This window comes from Brachyistius frenatus, unplaced genomic scaffold, assembly GCF_029030835.1.
Source record: "Brachyistius frenatus isolate BFR_SWC_R1_liver_20210118 unplaced genomic scaffold, ASM2903083v1 Contig_225, whole genome shotgun sequence".
NCBI lineage: Eukaryota > Metazoa > Chordata > Actinopteri > Embiotocidae > Brachyistius > Brachyistius frenatus.
The window spans coordinates 150,162-172,616 of NW_027210824.1; the positions used below are offsets into that span (position 1 = coordinate 150,162).

The 22,455-nt window shown below is 41.1% G+C and overlaps 1 protein-coding gene across 1 annotated transcript in view; it reads right to left on the reverse strand.

Moving 5' to 3' along the window:
* Positions 1-22,455, reverse strand: part of LOC138633524 (protein diaphanous homolog 1) — a 41,846-nt gene that overhangs the window by 18,052 nt on the left and 1,339 nt on the right. The window contains exons 2-4 of the mRNA XM_069719797.1: positions 2,521-2,547; positions 825-989; positions 113-214 (exon numbers count right to left, since the gene is read on the reverse strand). Of these exons, the coding sequence (XP_069575898.1) occupies positions 113-214; positions 825-989; positions 2,521-2,547 (294 nt within the window). The remainder of the gene's footprint in view (positions 1-112; positions 215-824; positions 990-2,520; positions 2,548-22,455) is intronic.

Sequence of the window (22,455 nt, forward strand, 5' to 3'; positions counted from 1 at the left end):
ACTTCATAACTTGTACTGATTCTGTCCAAAACTGAAAAATAATGACTTGCGTATAGCCGTCTAACATCCAATTCAGCAGCCCGCATTAGCGATGTCTATTTCAGATACTGACAGCTTTAGATGTGTGGAGGTACTGGGAGACCATCTCTCGTTTGATCATAATGTCTTTCTGTCTCAGAGGCCGCTGCTTCTCTTCATTGAGGTTCATATCCACCTGGAGAAAGACAGGAGGAAGGAAAGAGGAATGGAAGAGACAGAGGGTCAAACAAAGCATTCCGAGACGAGGGGATTAAATAACTGTACACGCAAGTAACAAACAGAAAATGTATCGAAAAACTGAATCCATGTTGCACTAACAAGTTCGAAGAGTTACATTAAAAGAGGTACCCAGAAATACTCAAACTAAAACCTTAAAAGGTTTGAGCGGCAGGGGGTTTGTTGTGCCGAGACACTGAAAACAATCACTGGATGACACATTACTTACAATCACTTTCAATTTACTTGCACTTTTGTCTTAAAATATGTGTCCTTTGTTCCGTAGGAGTCCTTGACATTGTTTGTTAAAACTTCTTTTTAAGCAAACAGACAGAATAAACAATTATTGTTTCAACAGACGTGACGACATGCTTTCAAAATCGAGTTGGCGGTATTAGCGTAATTCCACATGAAGGGTCTTTAATCAGTGAGCGATTGAGTACTTTTGAGTAGAATATGCCGAGAACAAGTTTCTCCGGCTGTTTGGGCGCGATAATGTGATTCTGTGCGATTTCCCGAAAGTCCCTTTCGCACACAATGCATCCACACACTTTCACTGTCATTCTTACCAGCATCTGTTCGAAGAGTTCCAGGACGTATTCATCAGAATGATCATGCAGCATGGCACCCTGTGCACTGATCTCATAGTTGGCAGCTGAAGAGTGTCGGTGACTTGGCACTTGGCCGGGCTTCTCCTTGTCTTTTTTCGACCGCATGCTCGTGAATCGCTCCAACTGGATTAGGGACAACACATGACACAGGTAGAGGGAAAGAGGTAAGACAATAACCCTACAAGGCGTAACCTCCACTGTCTTATAATACCGATGTTTATGTGGTTTTTGTGTCATGAGTAATGTTGGATACCCAAGAGCTTTTTTTTCCCTCTTTCGTTTGGGAATATGACATTAGCCACTTTCAGACATGCACCCCTTTATGAAGAATTTGATTGTGATTTCAGGTGTTGGGTCTCAAGTCTGAAGACGCTCTCTGGTCACTGTACAATCTTACTGGGTCGAATAACAGACAGTCAAACTTCGAAATCAGTTTAATTAACTGTGGAACACTATTTAAGACATTGACAAGATTCTTTTCAGTTGAAATCAGAAGATCAGAACTTTCCCTCTAACGGTGTCTCCACGTATCTCCAAGTTGTGCCAACTACATGAATGAACATTCAGCATGCTTAACATTAAAGAACTTGAGCAAACGGGAATGAAACGGTCCCTTTTATAACATCCTGTCATTTAGTGCTCGTGTTCGGTCAGATATTATAAAACAGGCAGCTGATTATGCAACCAAATAACACGTTAAATGTTCACGATCATCATTAAGGCTACAATGGGTTATGAAATCTATCAATGATGCAGTGTGCGAGACAAATCTTAACTTTTAACTCTGGCCACTCCCAACAATGTACCAAATATCATACCAGCACACAGCTTTCTCTAAATGTGGTATTATGACTGAATTAAAGCACAAGGAACATTAACTTTCACGTACGTGTGTGTGTGTGTGTGTGTGTGTGTGTGTGTGTGTGTGTGTGTGTGTGTGTGTGTGTGTGTGTGTGTGTGTGTGTGTGTGTGTGTGTGTGTGTGTGTGTGTAGGACACAAAAACATAACAGCTTGACAAAGTGGAAAGGTTTCATATCCCATGTCTGAAAAGGTCTATTGTCTACAAAAGCAGAAACCTTTCAACAATGTCAAGATGATGTTCAGGGATTAGAAGCGTCAAAGGTTTTTGGCGACAAACATTTCCACACAAAGTCAACATGCAGTAAACACTGCTGGAGGCACAACAAAAGACTCAGCTTTAACAAACTATGGGGGATTTCTTTCCTTTGGGTTTTAATGAGTTTGTGTGGGAAACCGCCAAAGTTTGCACTGAGTGTTTATATAAATATTACAGGAAAAACAGTGAAGGACATCAACTTTAGCGGACATGTAACCTTGGCACATATTGATCCTCCGTGAGTCATAAATGATAATCTGGCATTCCCCTGTTGCAAGCACATGAAGGCATCACTGGTCTATGTGCCAAGGATTTCATGCTGTCAGTGTGCATCTCGAAAACATGCACATCCAACGCGAGTCGAGCACAGGACAAAACACGGATGCCAGACAACACGTGTGTTATGGTGGATTAGGCTCAGTACAGACGGTGACATGACATTAAATGCACGACGTGAGTTGGTTTTATCTAAAACCACAATGACAGATGGAAGAGTCAAGCACACGGTTGATGGTGACAAGCCGTAACAAACCTACCTCGTCAGGAATCAGCCGTTTGAGTTTCTGTAGATGATGAACGGATGAAGGGGAGGAAAATGGCAAGGAAGGGTAAGGAAAAAAACAAAAAACAAAACAAAAAAACAGATGGCAGTGAAAAGAAGTGACAAGGAGGGAGAGAAAAATAAAAGAATCCATTAGACAGAAATCGTTCATGACAGGAAACGGATCCAGGAAATTATCTCTGGGGTTCATGAGTGATTCACAACAGGAGAGAAGGAAACACCACATAAATTACAATGGAAACTTAATTGAATTCTTCATTCATGACTAATACATCTACATTAGGACAAATACATTCTCTGTTGAGATAAGTGGAACATCTGGAAGGCTGTAATTTCAGGTGCTCAGCAGTCAACTATCATCAGCTGGCAAAGGTGAGACACAGCGATATCAGTGAAATTGTGCAGAGGAGAAAAGTCACTTTTTATAAACAAAAACAAATACTAGCATGTCTGTGCCACTAGATGTCAGGCTACAACCAATAATGGCTCTGTAGGAAAACCAATGGAGTGAATTACACCACTGGACAAAAACCAGACAAACTGCACATCCTGACAAAGTCCATGCAGACCACTTGACCTCAATCTATCTCTAATAGAATTAGAATCAACATCACAAAGGAAAATGGACACATCAAGAAATACCAAATACCAAAAATGACTTTTTTCAAGAAACGTAATCAAAATTAAAGTAAGACGACATCAACAAACCGTTTTCTTTTATTTTGACAGAAAACTGCAAAAGAAGCCATAAACCTCCAAGTGCTACTACCTCAACAACCTACAAGACAAGAAGGAGGATCAATCTGGACCCCTTGTTTTGGCGTCAGATAGCAGCTGAGCTCAGGGATTGGACTGAGCTGCAGAGGTCTGAGAGGCAAAAGGTCACAAGGTCAAACACAGAAAGAATCCTGGAAGTCTTGTCATTTAAGAAACGCACACAAAGAGAGAAACGCAGTGGTATTGATGGATTTGATCTCTAACCTGTTATTAGTTATTCCCTTAGTACAGAGGAGCTCTGGTCTTTCTATGTTTGGCTCAACTTTAACACAACAGCTACACTTGACTTTTCACCAGCCGAACGGTATTCAGCAATCTGGGTTGCTAAATGTTCGTAAATGTAATCATTTTAGGATTTAAGGGGCACGTTAATGCAGGAAAACGACACGGCTAGACTTAAACACATCGTCATACCAATAACCCGGTGAAACATCTGCTGGCATCTTTTCAGTCTGCTGCGATTGGAGGTTTAAGGGTTTAATGGTATTGTGGATAAAACGGCGACTGCGTAAGCTCTGTGCAACACATGCCAGCCGGAATACTTCTAATACGATGAACCATCGAAGAAGACATCGTCTCAGTGTGTGTCTTGACAGTACAAGGAGGAGAGAGAGTCAGGTAGGGGGGAAAAAAAACAACCACATTCTCCTCCTTGCAGCATTTAAACATAATCTCCATGCAGATTCAGACGGGGGGGAGGGGGGAGGATCCAGAACTAAAGCATTGGGGGTGCTTTTAGTGACAGATATGCAGCCTTATGAAGTTGTGGAGGATGCAGGATTTCAGCATATGACGAAAGTACATAAGCCGCGCTACGATATCGTCTCCTGCAGAAAACTTCAGCAGTGCAGTAATTCCCAAACTTTATGAACATGCATGACAAGGAAATTGTCCGACAGAGCCTTCATAACTCTGCCTACAGACGAATGGACCTCCAGGGTATTTTTTGTTTGCACTAGGATTTGACGACGCAAAGGTTTCTGCTCCTTATGCTCTTTGCCGTAATCTATAAAACAGTTGGTAACTTTTTTTTTGCCATGTACATGAAAAGCAATATATTGCAAATGCCCCGCCCCCGCACTTTACCAGGAACTAACCAAAAATCCTGACATGAACCAAACTGTACATTTTGGGACCCACTCCATCCCTAATATGCTTCCATTTTTTTCCCAACTAGGGAAAAAAAAGTGAACGCATGAAAAAGGCAGAACAGGTTGTTCCTGCATTGCTGCATCTTCATCTCGTGACAGCTAGTGTGTTACGAGAGATGTAACAGATATTCCAAAATATGCTAGACCAAGACTGAGTAGATTAAATCAACATGTTTTTAATGTGATATGAATAAAGACAGAGTAGACATTCATGTCTGAGCAAAGACCAGAAAACTACACGCATGCAAACAAATGTTCTGGTGCTACTTGGACCACACAACGGAAATACATAGCTGACATTAGGCGCAGTGGATTGTGGGTAATTGCATCGTAAACAGATCAGCTGTCAGGAAGAAAGCTGTAGAAATACATTGGGGTAGGAAGTGACAAGAACGCTTTTGAGCTTAAAGTTCCGCTACACAAACCACAAGTACAGTTAAGAATACACAAAGTCATGGACAAACTCAGCAACGGCATTTGAGCCAGGATTGCCGCTGGGGGGTGAAATGGGCTCTAAAGGAACCACTTCAGAACCACTCGATCAAGCACATGATCCAAGTACTATTTGGTTAATTGACATGGCTGTAGCACAGGCTTTACTATAAGCTTGGTTTGACCAATGTTTGTGACTTTTATTTTTTGGAAGACAAAGCATTTTAAAATTAACTCTGTAATGATGATAGTTCAGAATTATGTGGAAATGCAGTTTTATAACAGCCCACCTTCTTCTACTGCTACCACTGCACCCGAGCCCTCAGGAACCCTACGGAAAAGACTGGAATCTATTTGTTTGTCAGCGCAGTGAACGGTCTTCCAGATTTCAACATGACGTCGAACAAAACTTGTTCGAACAAACGTGCCGTTGACTTACTCCAAGTTTATAATTCCAATCTGTTTGTAATCGTTAACTTAAATGAAAGTTTTGCATGACATGATATGATCATTTAAAAATCCATTTAAAGTTCATACATGTTGTGAATTGTTTGGTCAACATAAATAATATGGTTCACGTTGCTTTGAGTGACACTTTATGTAAGAAATGTTGAAGGACACCGTTTACATTGTTAAGCTGTAAATGTGAGACGCTTGATGGAGAAAAGTTACTTTTACCGTGAAAAGCGAGAAACAGGAAATGCTTTCACTTTGAAGTGCCAGCTCTAATTTTGACCAAACACCAAACTTGCAAATCTACTCCATTAGAATTCAGAAGCAGCACAGGCTGCCAGTTAAATGAGCTGATTCATCCAATCATCCACAATGAGCTCATTAGATGAAGTGGTACATGTGTCAGGCTCAAGTCTTACTGCAGTCTGGCTGAACATGACACGACCAAAACTTCGCCAAGCAACTTTTTTTCTTCTTTTTTTTCCCACACCGACCTCGTTATAACAGGGTTGGACATAACCAATGAGCCGATGACCCGGGGCCAGTAAAACTTTACGCAGGGCCAGTTGGCTGGCCGTTCACTGGCCCAGTTCGGGCGAGTACCGACCAATCAGAATCTACAGTGTGAGCACGTTGAGAATGATGTTGTTTAAAATGCATCTTGATTTAGTGAAATACATGTGAGGAAGTTGAGGTGCCCTCCTCAACACGCACACACACACACCAAGTGGGTGTGCGGACACGTTCTTCTGAACACGTTATCCTATTTCTGAGCCCCCCTGAATGCGGTATAATTTGACTAATGTAAATCCCGACGCAGTTCAGAGTTCACGCCTGTGGAGAGATGCGCGGTTTAAAAAAAAAAAAAAAAAACAGAGAGGGAGCTGGTCGGGACTTTGATGTGTTTAAACGGCAGCAGCCGGCTGCTGAGCTGTCTGTGGGAGCTAAGGCAGAGTAAACGAACTTGTGTTGGTGACTGTAAATTAAGTGCGGAAAGTTTTGTTGGCAGTGATGTCGAAACGCAGAGACTTCGCCCTTTGGGTGGTATTGACGATTTGTTGCACCGTTATTTATCTGCAGCGTGCAGGCTATCTTAGCCGCTAGCTTACCTATAAGCTAGCGGACTAAGTAGGCGAAGTAAACACTTCAAATGTGTTACTGGGGCGTCCTAAAAAAAAATCTTTGGTGCTCCCAAATGAACATGTTTGGCCACACACCCATCCGAGTTGCACATGCTGAAGTAACTGGGAGAAGACATGACGCCTCTCTGTGCGCAACCACCGAACTGGTCGGTAAACCTGTGAGGCGTTTAGGGAACATCAGTAAATTGCAGCGTCTACCGCGATTCTGAATGTTAGGAGTTCAGGCAACATCCATGAACTGTGGTGTCTACTAATGTGCTGCGTGAGCCATTTAGGGGAAATCTGAAAATTGTAGGTATAGAAATAACCTGGGTGAGACTCTGGCCCTCTAAGCTACACGTGTATCTGTACACACATCAGTCACTGGTCACTCCACCCACGACCACAAAGTTATTGTGAACTCGTGGGAAACGCTGATTTCTTCCAGTGTTTTCTCAGTTCTTGACACAAGAGTTTATTATTATGGTCATCTATATGCACTGAAATGTTATGATCATAAGTTCTGTTCTTATAATCATATACAGTACAACCAAATCCAAAAGGAGCATATACCTTATTATTTAGTCTATTGTGTACAAGAAATCACCAAAATGATGGGAAAAGTGATATTTTCATTTTTTTTGCAGTCGGGCATGTGAAAATATATGACGGGCCAGTAAAGCTCTGACTTAATGGCTAAGGGGGCCAGTGGGGAAATTATTTTTTACGTTGAACTCTGTATAACAAGGACACTTCACAGAAAAACAAGATCAATCAAAACAGGGGATGCTGTATTACATTTATTCAAGACAAAATGATGTCAGTTAAGAGGTTTTACCGTTTCCATTTGCCCGAGTCAGTGAGTCATGTTCAGTCAACAGTATAAAAAGCTGACTGGCTATCACTGCAAGCCACCCGTGTACATTTTCCAACTTGCCAGCGATAGTTCAACGCCCACCCTGGTGTTTCCTTTGACAAGTAAGCATTTAACAAAACGCGTCAGGAAAAAAATAGTGGAGCTGAAACAGCAGCAGTTGTGGAACAGTCGCATGTGACTTTCCAATGTACTGTACTCACACTTTCCCATAAGATATTATCCCATGTCACATAAGAAGGAAGTTTCTGAATCAAAAACTAAATGCGTCGGGGGGAAAAAACAATGCGGTCAGGTAAAAGGCTCTGTGTGTGTGTGTGTGTGTGTGTGTGTGTGTGTGTGTGTGTGTGTGTGTGTGTGTGTGTGTGTGTGTGTGTGTGTGTGTGTGTGTGTGTGTGACCAGAGAAACAAATCAGCAGATGTATTTGGCTTATGTCAGCAACACAATGAGACAGTTACACACTGCAGCCAATGTTTCTCTGTGCATGTGCAAACCTGCACCTATAAATATCTAAGTAGCAGGTCCGGCAGGTGGTGAGGAACATTATGTAAATCAGAGCAAGAATGAAAACTAAGTAAACGCAGAAGGACAGAAAGCAGTGAAGTACTCGCACTTCTGTCAGACGATCCCCCTTCAAATTGAGACAAGATTGACGGTAGGGCTGCGTGATATGGAATAAAACATTGTTCTGACAGATATTACAACTGCAATAAGGATCTGCTATGTCTTATATTTGCCTCGTGGCTGTCTTTAAAAAATTAGGTGAATAACTTTGCGTTATTTGTATAATTCATAGACTACAAAATTCATAAATGCATCACTTTTTCTTTTTTTTTTCATAGTTCAACAGTTTCAGCTCGTCTCAGACTATCCAGCATACAAATGACTCAAACACCAATACCAGTGTGTCCACGGACATCTGAATGTACAGGGGATCTAGGAAGTGTTCAGACTCCTTCACTTTCTGCACACCGCACTGCCTCGTTCATGTGACTTTAAAATGGATGGACTTACCAGTTTCCCATCAATCTACATTCAATAACTCACAATGACAAAATGAAAACAGGAATCTTTTTTTTTTGCAATTTACTTATTCAAGGGGTCATAATTAGCATTGGGTAGCAACGGCTCACGAGCTAGTAACACCAGTCGGTGCATTTCCTGTTGCACTTTTATTGTGAAGGTCTAAAACCGGAAGTAGGTAGTAAGAAGCGGTACGAAACGAAAAGTCACCAAAGAGACGGGAAAAGTGATCAAAACAAGGAAGGCGGTTACGGTTTTGTTAGTTTAGCACCTGGCCGACATGGGCTCAAGGTCAGTACCTGTTCGAGCTCATTCTGTGGAAAATATTGTTTTAGGTTGCTACGGTTTTTCTGTTTTTGTGTCATTAGTGAAAGAGCTCAAGCTAACAAACTGCTCATTTCCACTCGAATGCACCGCCGCGTGGTTACATGCAGCATGTCAGCGGGAAGGATATGGTCATGGTGCTAAGCGGTGTTCAGTAACGTTTGTTTTTTATGGTTTTCTTCATAGCTCGATGCAATTCATGGATTCAAGTCCAGTTCAATAAAGATTTATGAACCCATCAGTTAAAGACGCCAGACCATCATTCAGCCGGGGGATGCTACAGTTGGTGCTCTAAACTGCTTTCTTGCATCCGTTGCGTTTCCCGTTTTAAATCATCCAAACTACCCGTGCTCAAATCCTCTCGTTCCTCCGACCAGCAGCCTTTGCGCGAGTCTCGTACGAGGCTCTTTGTCTCCAAATTGTTCTCCCTGTACCAACTATTTGCAAGTCAGTAGATTTCATACACTAAAAATGTTCAATAAAAATACCCTCGGTATTAATTACTGCGTGTGAAATTGCATATCGTTTCTCCTGTACGTTGTATGTTTTGAAGACACAGTAATAGCTGGATTGTATATATGAAAACGTCTAACAACTCAACACGAAGATAAAAAAAGAAAAAGAAAAAAAGATGGTTGCGGAGATGTGTGTGGCGTGTCATCTCGCTCACCACGCCGGGTTAGTATTGCTTACAGTGTTGCCATGGCTACATACTTGAGCGTACAGGGGGAAGTAGTACTTAGGCAGGCACACCCAGAGGCAGCTGACATTTCCGTCACATTCGGCCAAAGCAGGAAATTACCAACAACCCTGGTGTATTGCACACTCACAAAGCTCACGAAGCTGTTTGAAGGTAAAAAGCTCCACTCTTACTCTTTCCTTTTCCCGAAACTGAAAAGCCTTGAAAGCTTTACGCATGTTTCACCTCTGACATCCTGGAAAAAAAACAAAAACAAAAAAAAAACTTGGTTTTGATCTGGTCACAACTGCTTTTGTGATCCTTTAACCCTGCTTACTGACAACATGCCGTTCATTTACACCTTCCAAAGCTACTGGTGACAAACAGAAACGCAAACAATGACAAAGAGAGCCAAAAGCTGGGACAAAAATAATGTCCCCAAAACTTCACCTCTTTACCAAGCCTGTGAAGATGTCCACTGCTCCTTGCTGAATTGGACATCCTCCAATTCTTCAACATCTGAATTTTGCACTTTTAAATGCTCCGACACGCCTGACTGACCCGCAGACTCGAGGTGCATTCGAGTCCACCGACTGTCTACGTATTGGGAGACATTGTGATTGTATGTCAGCTCAAGTGGGGCATGTTTGCTGCACGACTGCTTCTCATCTTTTGCCTACTGTTGTTAGTGGAGACACAAAGCTCCCCCCCCAACCCACTTCCCAGCGGGCAAAATGAAATGAATGCGATTATTATTCAACGCTAATAGTTTTGAGCGACGTTTTAACATCAACCGCATGAGAGACGGTCCCGACTGTACCATTCCTTAGGTCTGCTGTGGGGACATTAACTAGACATACATTTGCCAGATCAACCGGTTATGCAGTACGTAGCTTCAGCAGCCATTGCTTTGAGGGAGACAACAGACACGAGTGTTGAAAAGGCCAGGCTCACGTGGACTATTCCGCCACACCCCCCCTCAGAGTGGTACGTTCCATCACTCCCATGTGAACCTGCAGACCCTGCAGGGCAGTTCTCCTCTAAGCCAGGTTAGAAGTTAGTCATTAAATTGTGTTACTGCGTTTGACAGGTTCATGTGTGCGTCCATTGATCTGTAAGTAATACTGCAGTGCTCCCTGATGTTCATTCTTGACTCTTTACTCTATTTTAATGCAAAGTCTTTGATTTTTCTGATGGATATTTTTAAATGCCCCAGAAGTGATTCCTGTCCTGGTCACAAAATGTTACAGAAAATGAAAAGGACTTTTACTTCCAGGACCTCGGACAATCAAGCAATATCAGATGATTCGGAGTAGAGTCCAAACAAACATTTCTGGTGTGCTCAGACAGCACGTCTAAAGACTGTTGTTTTTTTTAGACGTGCTATCTGAGCACACTGGGGGCGGATCAATCATTCAGAGATGAAGAGGCTGCAGGTAAACGACTCCACCGTAAAAGCACTGTCAAAGAAAAAGTCCTGTTTAAAATATTGCTGCTGCAGTTTGCTACTCGAGAATGTTATTTTATATACAGTACATGTTATGTTGTTTTTTTTCTCTTAAAAAACTCCAAAGAACCAATCGGATTGTCTTTGAATAAAGACTGTTTTGTTTAATATAACTTGGTGGTGATTTCCCCCTTTTTATATGCATGTTTAAAATTGTTCCAATAGAAACAACTAATGAATATAAACAAGAATCATCATATTGGTGTTATTCTAATACATCAAAAAGTTAAATTAAGCATTTCTGAAGTGCCTCAGAGAATATTTCGCGAAAACTATTGTGATATTATATTTGGGCCATATCACCCAGCCTTGCTGTGGATTGAGTGTTTATGGGGTAGCGAAACCAAGTACACAGCCAAACATGTTCATATGAACAAGTACAACAACAAAGACAAAACACCACACACCAACAACAATACAAAGCAGTCCTTAGTAAATAATGGGAGGAGGGTAGATTTAACAACTCGCATTGACACAAAGGCTAAACCTATAATTTGGAGAGGAAAAAGATTTCAGAGATGGGTTTTACAGAAAAACTAAGATATTTAAATGGAAGAAGATCTGAGTCACAAACACTAATAGCACACAATTCAATTATGCCTTCATAATGCAGTGAGTGGGGGGATGGGGGCAGGCGGTCTACGTTAATATGGGTCAGGAAAAAACAAAAGGAGGACTAAAATAATAGTCAACCCCCAAGTACATATAATTTGGAAAAGCATGTCACAAGCAATGTCTCACGGTAGCTGCAGCAACACAGTTTAACAGCACAGCTTCTTCCACCTTGTCAAGATTATTATTTAGCTTGGTTGGGGTTACTGTTTAAATAATGGCACAAGTCCAATATGTAACAGCCATGAGATGCTCGAGCCCTAATTAAGTTTTCCGCTAATTCACTGTCAGTTGTGTCACCTTGTCTGACGCTGTAATGCCTCCAAACAAGCTGCACTTTACCTTCGCAAGCTGATTTGTTTTAAGACTGCACGCTTCACTGACCTTAGCTTACTTTGCATTTCTCAGTCATTTCAATAGAGATGAGAAAGAAAAAAAAAAAGAAGAAGAAGAAAGAAAAAAAAACACAATGGTGGTTGGGCGTTAGGCCTGTTGGAGTCATTTAAATAACGGTTGCACCCAGAGTGCCATGCCGCACGCTCAAACTCTTCCTCCCACACACATTGTCTGCTAATACTGTAAGCAAGAAGCATTCATCAGCATGCATCACAATACTGTCTGTCAAACACAAGTTTCCACAAAAAGTACAAATCTCACTTTCATCTTCATCAGAGAACTGCTAACTGTCTCACACACACACACACACACACACACACATATATATATATATATATATATATATAAAATCATCCAAACAGGACACTTGGGGGTCTCATAATAGACAAAATAATGAAATGTTATTGTTAGTTGTTGGGAGTGTTGCTGCAGTGCTTTTGCTGTTGTTGTGGGGTGTTTTTTCAAACTTTTAGCAGCATAGATACACAATGGATGACCCTTACAGTTGCTTGGACAAAATCCAAAACTTCATGACACATTTTCCAGCCCTCCTGGTGTCCCAGACCTCCGACCGTAACTACAAGTTACCACGCTTTGTTGTGTTGAGCCATTAAAATGTCTGTATTCCATCAAATATAAAGATCACAGTGGAAAGCAATACAAATAACTTCAGGTTAGTTTCCTACACTCCTTACCAAAAATCCAGAGTGTTTGTGTGTCTCCAGCAGCAAAATTACATCCGCACCCTTGCATTTCTAAAATCCTTGCATCATTCCTTGGAACAGGTATAAAGCGCTCTCCTCCACATGTTTGAGAACACTAGCGCTGATAACTTGCATTTTATTTGCAATTTTAATTGTGATATGAACATACATGAATTGCAATGAATACAATTTATTTTTCTTTTTATTTATGCATTGACACTCTTTATGCAAACAATTAACCAGATGGAGCCCTGGATACAAGGCCCATGCCATTAATGTTCTAGTTTAATTGGTTGGATGTTCATGTGCAATTTATTTAAAAAAAAAAAAAAAAAACATGTATGAAATAATTCATTTCATTTCTGTATTCTGTATTCAAGGTCTGTACTTTATGTTTGCAGTTTGCCTCTTTAAACAGAAAGTCATAGGAACTTTATGGCTAATAAGTACATTTCAAGAATTATACAACAATGTTATGGCAGATTTTCATCTGCTGTGCAGGCCTAAACAGCATCTGGGCCCATGATTTTTGCAGTTGTGTAGATACACAGGGCTGTCTTGAGATTAGCTGTAATCGCTCAAGGGAAGACTGGGGAGAGTCACAGAGGAGGACTGACACCTTAATCCGAATTAAACCCCACCCATACACAGCATAGGTAACGCACAAGTTTGAGAGCATTCACATCTGTGAGGATCAGTGGACTGGTCTATCTGTCCAAGTCTATGCTGGCTCATCAGAAGACAAAGTCAGATGAGTCAACGCACGTGCTCTGGGAACTCCCTTCAAACCGCCTTCTTTTGCTGATTAGCTGTTTTGATTGGGAAAGATTTACAGAATAACAGCATCACCCGACATGACCTTATCTATTTATGACAACAAGACCAACACAATGGGGTAAAATGACACGAACGCACACGTTGCCTTAAACACTTTAAGAATAATACCAAAGTATAATAAACTACTATCTCTTGTCGGCTTTTCATCCACACTGACTGAAGAAGTTGAATGAGAGCTGGCTGTGCAGCCCTCTGCCACATGCTGAGCTCAACAGCCTCAGAAGAAACCCTGCTACACCGCAGGGGGAAGCAAAGCAAATAATCTCTGATGCAGAGTAAGCGACAGCCAGGTGAGAACCGACGATGATGATCCGGATTTCCGCCGAAATGGCGGCAGAGTTGTTTACTGCTCCACCACATAACAGAACCTCAAACAAATCAAAGGAATAGCTGATCGTCGCAATCTCTGGATTCCCAATTCTCTATACATCTTTGATGAGCTATCAAAACATTGCAGATATTGCGATATTGTTGGCGTTTCTGGTGAGTAGCTGTAGTTGCGCATACTACAGCAAACACGTCACAAAACTGTCCGGTGAACGCCTCTGAATCACGACAAAGCTATTCAACAATCCAACAAACAATTCTGAAGATTACACTGGCAGCTTAAGAAGCAACAGATCTCAGCCAGCTCAGTCGGCCCGATTATGAGCTCAAAATTTCAGACGGACGGACGGACAGACACACACGCATAAATTAGTGATTGACTGACTAGTTTACTAATCATAAAACTACAGACAGAAATGTAAGAAGATCAAAAGCACCTGACCATGTGCAAACAGCAACATGTTTTATAAAGCTTATTAATACGGGAAATCTGCAAAACACCCCGACTCACATATGGGAAAACATGTGATAGCAACAGAAGTGCGTTGGGTTTAAAAAAAAAACTTCTTTTTTTTTTTTTTTTTTTTTTTAAAGTAATAAAAGGCATTACGAATTGATCAAGATACAATGATGAATTCACAGATCAAAACTCTTCCTTGCGCTGCTCCAGCAGTTCTGTCTTTCAAAAGCCCCAAAGAATAGAGCTATTTAGAGATGGTGCAGTAAACCAAAGAATTTGTGTCCACGTTACAATTTGAATAAAACACTTTAACTTTGTCATTTCTTCTACCTGGTGCAACATGGAACACTTTCAAATCTTTAAACAATTGAAAAATGTGGCAGACCACAGACGTAACAGATTTACCTGATTTTAAATGTGTTAACCAGAAGAACGAACACACGCACGCACACGCACGCACGCACACACACACAAGTCAAGACACAGGACCTCAAAGTTGTAAATATCAAACCCGTTTCATGTATACTTGTATTGTTCCCAAGTTGTCCACCTCCCATCTATACAATGTTTCAAACTAGTTCCTTTGACAAGAAAACCCTGCTGAACCTTTTGACATCACAGGCCTCTAAAGCGTCCAGGCCTTTAAGAGCGAGTCAACATATTTACTAGCCCACTGGTACCTTCTCCCACAATTGATGGAAGGGAGGAATGAGAGCTAAGGGTGAGCAACGATGTGTACGAACAACGGAAGCATCCTGTTTGCTATTTTTGCACAACTTCCTGTCACGGCCCTCAGAATTTGAGAAATAATTCAACAGGGTGGAAACACTGATGTATTTCGGTGTGCGTGAGAGACCACGCAGCCACACGTGCACACAACTAGCAGAAATATGGAGCGAAATTAGTGTGAAGGTCATTTCATATTTTCATTAATAGCCACGACAGATCAGCCACACCTCTCCAACTCGGTCATTAATTCCCATAAATGCAAAGACGCAGCAGTTAATATTAAGTCCAATACACGAGAAAGAACTAGACTGAGCGGACAAGCACATTTATCCATTTTGACTGAATACTCTTTCGGGCGACGGCAGATTAAAATGACGGCGGTGAATATTCGATAGCTGCGAACAGCATGTACAGAGGCTTTTTGTTGAAACAGCTTCTCTGACTAAAAAGGGAAATAAGTACGAGAAAGAATGACATTCAGAATAACTGAACACTCTTGACTGACAGGCTTTTTGTTTGTTTGTTTGTTTCCATTACACAAGAAAACACATTAAGCTAACACAAACAGGACACTTGTTACACAAACGCTGTAAGCTGCACCATCACCGCGGTGTCCACAACATCAAGACGTTCAGGTCACAGTAATATAAAAAGAGAGACGCCCTAAACTCTCATTTGTGATGCAGGAACGACAGAATGTTTGATAGTTTCACTACTTTTGCTGCTCAATCGTAAAAAATTTTTTTTTTAAAAAAGCTTTCAAAATAGTTGCTAGAGATTTTTTTTTTATTTTTTTTTAAATGATCAAACAATTCACTTATTGTCTAAGCAAGACATTTTGCATAGCAAATTACTTCTGTAACATTTTCACACTTTTTGGAACTTTAGTTACAGCTTTTCGAATAAGATACCACACGGAAATGTCACTGTGTCGGGCTGATGTGTAGAATAAGCAGCTCTTGGTCTCAATGAGGCACTTAGTCACAGTTGCTCCATCGGGACAGTCCAATGTAGGAAACGGGGGACTGATCAAGTCACTTTCAAGTATTTTAAATACAGGTATATTTATTAAAGTGTTTAATTACGGCCTTGTTCCTAGTAAATGACCCGTTTGTGTTTGAAGTGCTAAAAGGACAACGACAAGACGGTTTTAAAGGCTAAATCTATTTGCATGCAGCAGCTGACCGAGAGCGACTGGAGTGCCGCCAAAAGGATTGCAGGTGGATTTCTCTGGAATTTCTGTTCTGGGACAACGCGGGCATAAACTGACTCATTTGAGACAGGGTTTGTGTGAATCACAGAGCATCCAATCAGAAGACTCGCACCAAACTGAACTTCCTATAAAAAAGGTACCGTTTTGGGCTGAATACACAAACTTTAACACCCCTGTTATGCATTGTCTTTTGATGTACTGATATCAGAAGAAACAACCTCAGAGATAATTGGTGAAGTCAGAGATAAAAAAAATAAAAAAAAAAAAATTAAATTAAATTAAAAAACAAACAAACACGTGAATCAAGAACATCCCAGGTAAAGGTGAGATTCCTTTCTCAAGCCTGGTATTTCGGTGGTGCAGTGGTTCTGCATTCCACTGCGAGCCTGCCCCAACAAACTGCTTTCAGTCAGAACAGGCTTCATAGAAAACAGCTGATATACGCAGTACACAACAAACACAATAAACGAGAGTCTCCCATGCATCAGTCGTCATTCTGCTCACTGGTGGCCTGGTTATTCCTGTCTTTATTACATATAATTATTGGAGTTTGGACAGCCTATTAAGTCTAACGTGAGGGTGAATGACAAGTTGAAGCCTATTTAAATTAAAGCTGACGGCAATCAATTCCTAAACATCAAAGAAGCACTGCTGTGCAAAAGAAAAATCAATTCCACATTCTTTCCGTTTCTGCTCCGTCTTCGGTCAAATGAATCGTTACCGTGGAAGTCTCAAGTTAGTTGAGAGCAATCTTCTTTTCTTTTTTTTAAATATGTCTAATAATGATGCCTTTGCAGGTGGCGCAGGCGTTATATTATTCTCGCTCAATTGTTATTATTGTGGTGTTATTATTAACACCGCAAAATATGTTTTGTGAAAAGTAAACCACAGTGTTGCTCACTTGTTGAATGGAGAAGAAGTCGATGTTTCCAGGAATAAATTGGTCACACACTGTATTTAAAGTGTTTCACGCAACATTGGTATTTAGCTACATAAATAAAACATCAAGAATTTAACCGAGAGATCAGTACCAACGTTCTGTACAAAGTCTCTAACAGTTAATCATACTTCTCATAAAGTACATTTTTTAGGGTAGATTTACTTTTGAATCACAATCCCCGACCCCTTTATGTTGAAACGTAACCTCACGTTGCACCTCTGCTCCTTTCGCATTAGGAGTTTTATCTTTGACAACCAAATAAACGGAGCTGGCAATGAAATAACGGACTTGGGGTGTTATCACAGATGCAAGTTTCTAGTACGCGAGGTGCTGCAGGAATTCTCTGCCGTGTCCTTCAGCACCCGTTTACCCTTCGACTGTAACTTTTTAGAATCAACTCGGTCATTTCAGCTTTACGCCACCTGTAACTTCTAATTATCGCTGACTACCGACTCCCCCCCACTCACACACACACACACACACACACACACACACACACACACACACACACACACACACACACACACACACACCACCAATGCACATTTCCTGCCTTCCTTAATCTCCTTATCTGCATTTCTGTTTTCCCCCCTCTTCCTCTCATTGCCTCTCAGTTTGGTCTCCCTCACTCTGCCTCCCCCAGTCCCTGCTCACTGATGGCTCACTTGCTTTCCCCGTTCAGCCTTGCCCTCTAAAATGCTGGTGTTCACTCTGAACCAAGAGGCCCCTGCCACTCGTAGTCCATTAACCGCTCCAGTTTCACGCTGGCACTCAGTCAACCTATTCTTCAGCTCACAGTATGCTCGTCTTTCCCTGAGACGTACAGAACAGGAAACCATGTGTCTGGTGTGTCTGGTGGGTGTGTGTGTGTGTGTGTGTGTGTGTGTGTGTGTGTGTGTGTGTGTGTGTGTGTGTGTGTGTGTGTCTACATGTTGGGGGGAATAGATGAGACGCATAGAAAAAGACAGGCTTAAAAAAAAAAAAAAAGAAAAAGAGATGGCTGTGCACCAAAGCAAATTTGTAACTACTTTCCTCGACTCAGACAACTTGAGTCGGATTCAAGTGTGACCGAGGAGCTGTGACTCGCCCGGCTTAATTTGTGCCGTTATCGTAAATGAAGCATTCGCTGAGGTGGTTCCCCCAGGATGTAGGTGCACTGCTGCACAATGGCAGCACGAGAATTTATGCTCGAAGAAAAATGCACTAAACTGTATGCTATAAATATAATTTAGAACAGATGAACTTGCGTTGAACACTTAAACTCAGTGAGGACAATTTGGGCACCCAGATAGAAAACCACATTCATGCCTGACAGACACAAAGGAGAGCAAGTTCATTACTTTATAGTGTTTTTGAATTATCTTCTTTTGCGTGACAATGCTTGAGCGTATTGTGGTGATCCTCAGAATGTGCAACACAAGTGTATACTCTAGTTAAGGGGTGGAACAAATAATCATTATGACAATATATCACGAACAAGACGCTGAACGTGAATATTTCTGTGTAGCTCAAAGTGATTTTCAGTGAGGGTTCATAATCCAACATCATCTGATTCTTAATTTTCTTCTTTATTTGCATGCATTTTCTAGTTTTAAGCCTCTATTCATTTGATCTTAGTTACTGATATGAAAGAAGAAATCACTGCCATTGACATTTATTGACGTGACAGGAAGTGATCCAACTGGCGGGTTGAGATGAAACGCGCGAGTATGTAAGCATATTTTCCAACTCCGTGCATATTCAACGAGAGAGAAAAAAATATGATCTGTAGAGACACTCTGGCGTCATCTACAACAGGTTGGTTTTCTTCTAGTTCAAGTAAAAAATGATCGGCATGTGTATGTTTGTTGTGATGTCACAGAAGACATTCCAAGTTCGATATGATGATTTTCACAATCATCAGAATAGACAAATCAAATCGGGGTGCAATTTTAAAGTCTTTCTCCTGTTGATCAAAGGTTTTTCAAAGAAAAGAAAAAAAAATCCCTTAATGGCTTAAATGTCACTCTGCAGCTCTGACATCATTCAATGCACGTGATATTAACCTCACCTCCGTCTACACCCACCCCTCCACTACTCGCCTGCAGCTCAATGATATGTGAAGTCCCATCCTGCAGCTTGAAAAGGTTGGTTCTTTAGGTATGTGAAGTAAGAAACTCTGGCCGTCTGAATCCGTGTTTTGGAGACTGTCTGACTGCCACTGAAGTTTCAAAGTGACAATGCTCAGCCTGTTTATTTCACTCAGGATGTGTCTTGAAATATACAAAAAAAAAACACCATCGGGTTAACAAGCTGATTTTCATTGGAGAGGGTCTTTCGGTAGTGCAAGTCATCCTCTGACAAAAAGGGAAAGGAATGTTCTCGAACTCAAAATGCAACCCATGATAATCTCAAAACGAAAAGACGAAATGAAATGGCAATAACTAGTAAATAACCAAACAATCTCTGATAGAAATGCAAGAATGTCTCATAAGCCCCAGACGCCAAGGTACACAACTCACTCCTAATATTGGTTAGCTGTCTCTGTGATAACATTCTCTATCAGGGCTGGGAAAAAAAGACAATTTCTACTTGAGAGAAGTCAGCAAACCTGCCACCTAAAAAAAAAAAAAAAAGTATTTAAAAAAATCTTGATAGCCTGCCAACAACAATGTGACCCAGACACAAAATCTGGGATCTAACATTCACCTTGTATCCCAAACAACTGTCCAAGGCAGTGATGCCTGGCTAATCCACACTGTGCCTGCCTGCTTGGTTGAGCCTGCATGTTTATGTCAACTGCATTCATGGATGCTGATCCCTTTCTGTCTGTCTGTGCCCGAGGAACACGGATAGTAGCTCTTTGAGGTTCACAGCTAAAATGACCCGCTTCTGGTTTCAAACAAAAATACATGGGCTTTGTTCAGCTGCAGATGTACCTGCAGGCACTCCACACACACACACACACACACACACACACACACACATACCGACACCACATGTTCTGGCTTAAAGACATGCTTAAACATGCATGTTTCTGTAGGGTTGAGCTATAGTAGACATTACAGGGACTGGTTTGGAGAGTAGGAGACTTCCGATGCACTCGATCGTGATGGGATGGAATAGACAGTTATTTGGGTGAAATGAAGTAGAAAAATGACCATCTGTCACAAATCCGGCTCGCTATCAACAGCCATAGTACAAACCAAGCTGAAGTCAAACAATCCACTGGTTAAAACAAAATCATCCGTTCCCATCTTTGATTCCTCCAAAAAACTGTGATCATGTGATAATGACTAATACTGGGTAAGTCTTAGACAGCACAACAAGAGTCATTCACACAAAGATGACTTTTGATTAGAACACCCAATAACCAGCTGAAGGGAGATGACACACTCGTCACACATAACCTATCAACCTATCATGTTACTGCGACTGACATGCCTAAGAGGAGGTCAAAGAGGAAGGTGACCAAGTCGCTGATAAGTCAATGTCACAGACAAGATAGTTGAGAGAGATGATGTCACACTGTAGATCAAGTACACAACACATCACTCTTCAAACCTTTACTTTGGTCTGAACTGCACTAATTAACTCCACTGAAAGTTGCATTTTCTTCTCCTCAGCTTTCAAGCGAAGCTACAAAGCAACAAACTTGTCATCATACCTGTAATTTACTCTCATACCTCTGAAGCTGCTGTGATACGTCAGTAGAGCTTGACATGATTCCCTATAGGATTCACAATTCAGGTCAAAGTACTAGTAAGTGTCATCATACCAGGAAGTAGCTGGATCTCTTAACTTTAAACTCCACATAAACCCTTAAATTGTGTACTGATGAAATGCATCAGGTCATCACACAAGTCATCCATTTGTTGAAGCACATACATCAAGTTATGAGTGTTGTTTTCTTCTCTACAAAGAGGATTGTTTATATTTGAATCACTATGTGAAACAAAAAGACTTATTTGTACAGAACTATTTTAAATAATTGAGCTAACTTTCTAGGCTGAGGTGCGGCTTGAATTTTCTCATGGTGACTTAATCAAAGTGTCATGAAAATTCTGCCAAAATGGCTTCAGATTTCGGAGTCGGTGATGCACTGACGTCAGGAACTTTCCTCATTGTAAAGTGGGAAATCTCTTGGGAAGTGGGAAGGCTCTTACATTTTCAGGCTGACTCGTGCTCAAAAAGTGACTCATGCGTGTGCCGTTATCGCTGGATGATTGCACAATGGGTTTCTGTCTAGGATGCATGTTTACTTATTGCCCTACCTAACCCTGGGTGTACCTTAACAAAGCTCAAATATGAAGACATGAATTACTATTTAACCTTCTTTAAATTCAGCCAGTTGTCATCCCTGAATTTTTTTTTCAGTCTTCCATATACACAAAACCATACATTTACAGTTCAGTATGGACAACCTTGTCACTACACCACTGCCTGTGTGAACAACCTTGTATGCCAGTGTAAACTGTACTAATATGCCAGTCCTTTAACAAAGTCGAAATACAGCCTCTAATATTTGGCATATGTGATATTGTGCTCATGTCCAAGTGCTACTGTTTGCATGAAAAAGTTCACACAAGGCCTGAACAACATGTTCTTTATTTAACTGTGTTGTAAGAAACCGTTCGTGTTCACTGCTGCTTCACTTTGGCAGGATATTAAACGTCTAGTGGTTTAAATGACGCGGTGCTGAGTTAGAGCAATAAAAGGTCTGAAAGCTTTGAGAATAATTGTGTGCATGTGTGTGTGTGTGTGTGTGTGTGTGTGTGTGTGTGTGTGTGTTAGAATTGTTTATTGGGTCTGTACGTCCTCTATGGTTACCGTTTGTCACCGTGTACAATATCAGTTTTCACCAGTTGCTAGACATGGCCGAGGAGGTCAAGTTACACAACAGTTTGCTCTGGCTCATGACAGACATCACCACCGGTGACTCTTGCTGCTCTGTTGCCACCCAGACACACTGAATCATGGGTATGCGGACACGGGCAAGTAGAAACCTCATGATGTCACTTTGATTAAGTCACCTTGAGAAAATTCAAGCCACACCTCAGTACAGAAAGTTAGTTCAATTATTTAAAATAGTTCTGTACAAATAAGTCTTTTTTTTTGTTTCACATAGTGATTCAAATATAAACAATCCTCTTTGTAGAGAAGAAAACAACACTCATAACTTGATGTATGTGCTTCCACAAATGGATGACTTGTGTGATGACCTGATGCATTTCATCAGCACATGATTTAAGGGTTAATGTGGAGTTTAAAGTTAAGAGATCCAGCTACTTCCTGGTATGATGACACTTACTAGTACTTTGACCTGAATTGTGAATCCTATAGGGAATCATGTCAAGCTCTACTGACGTA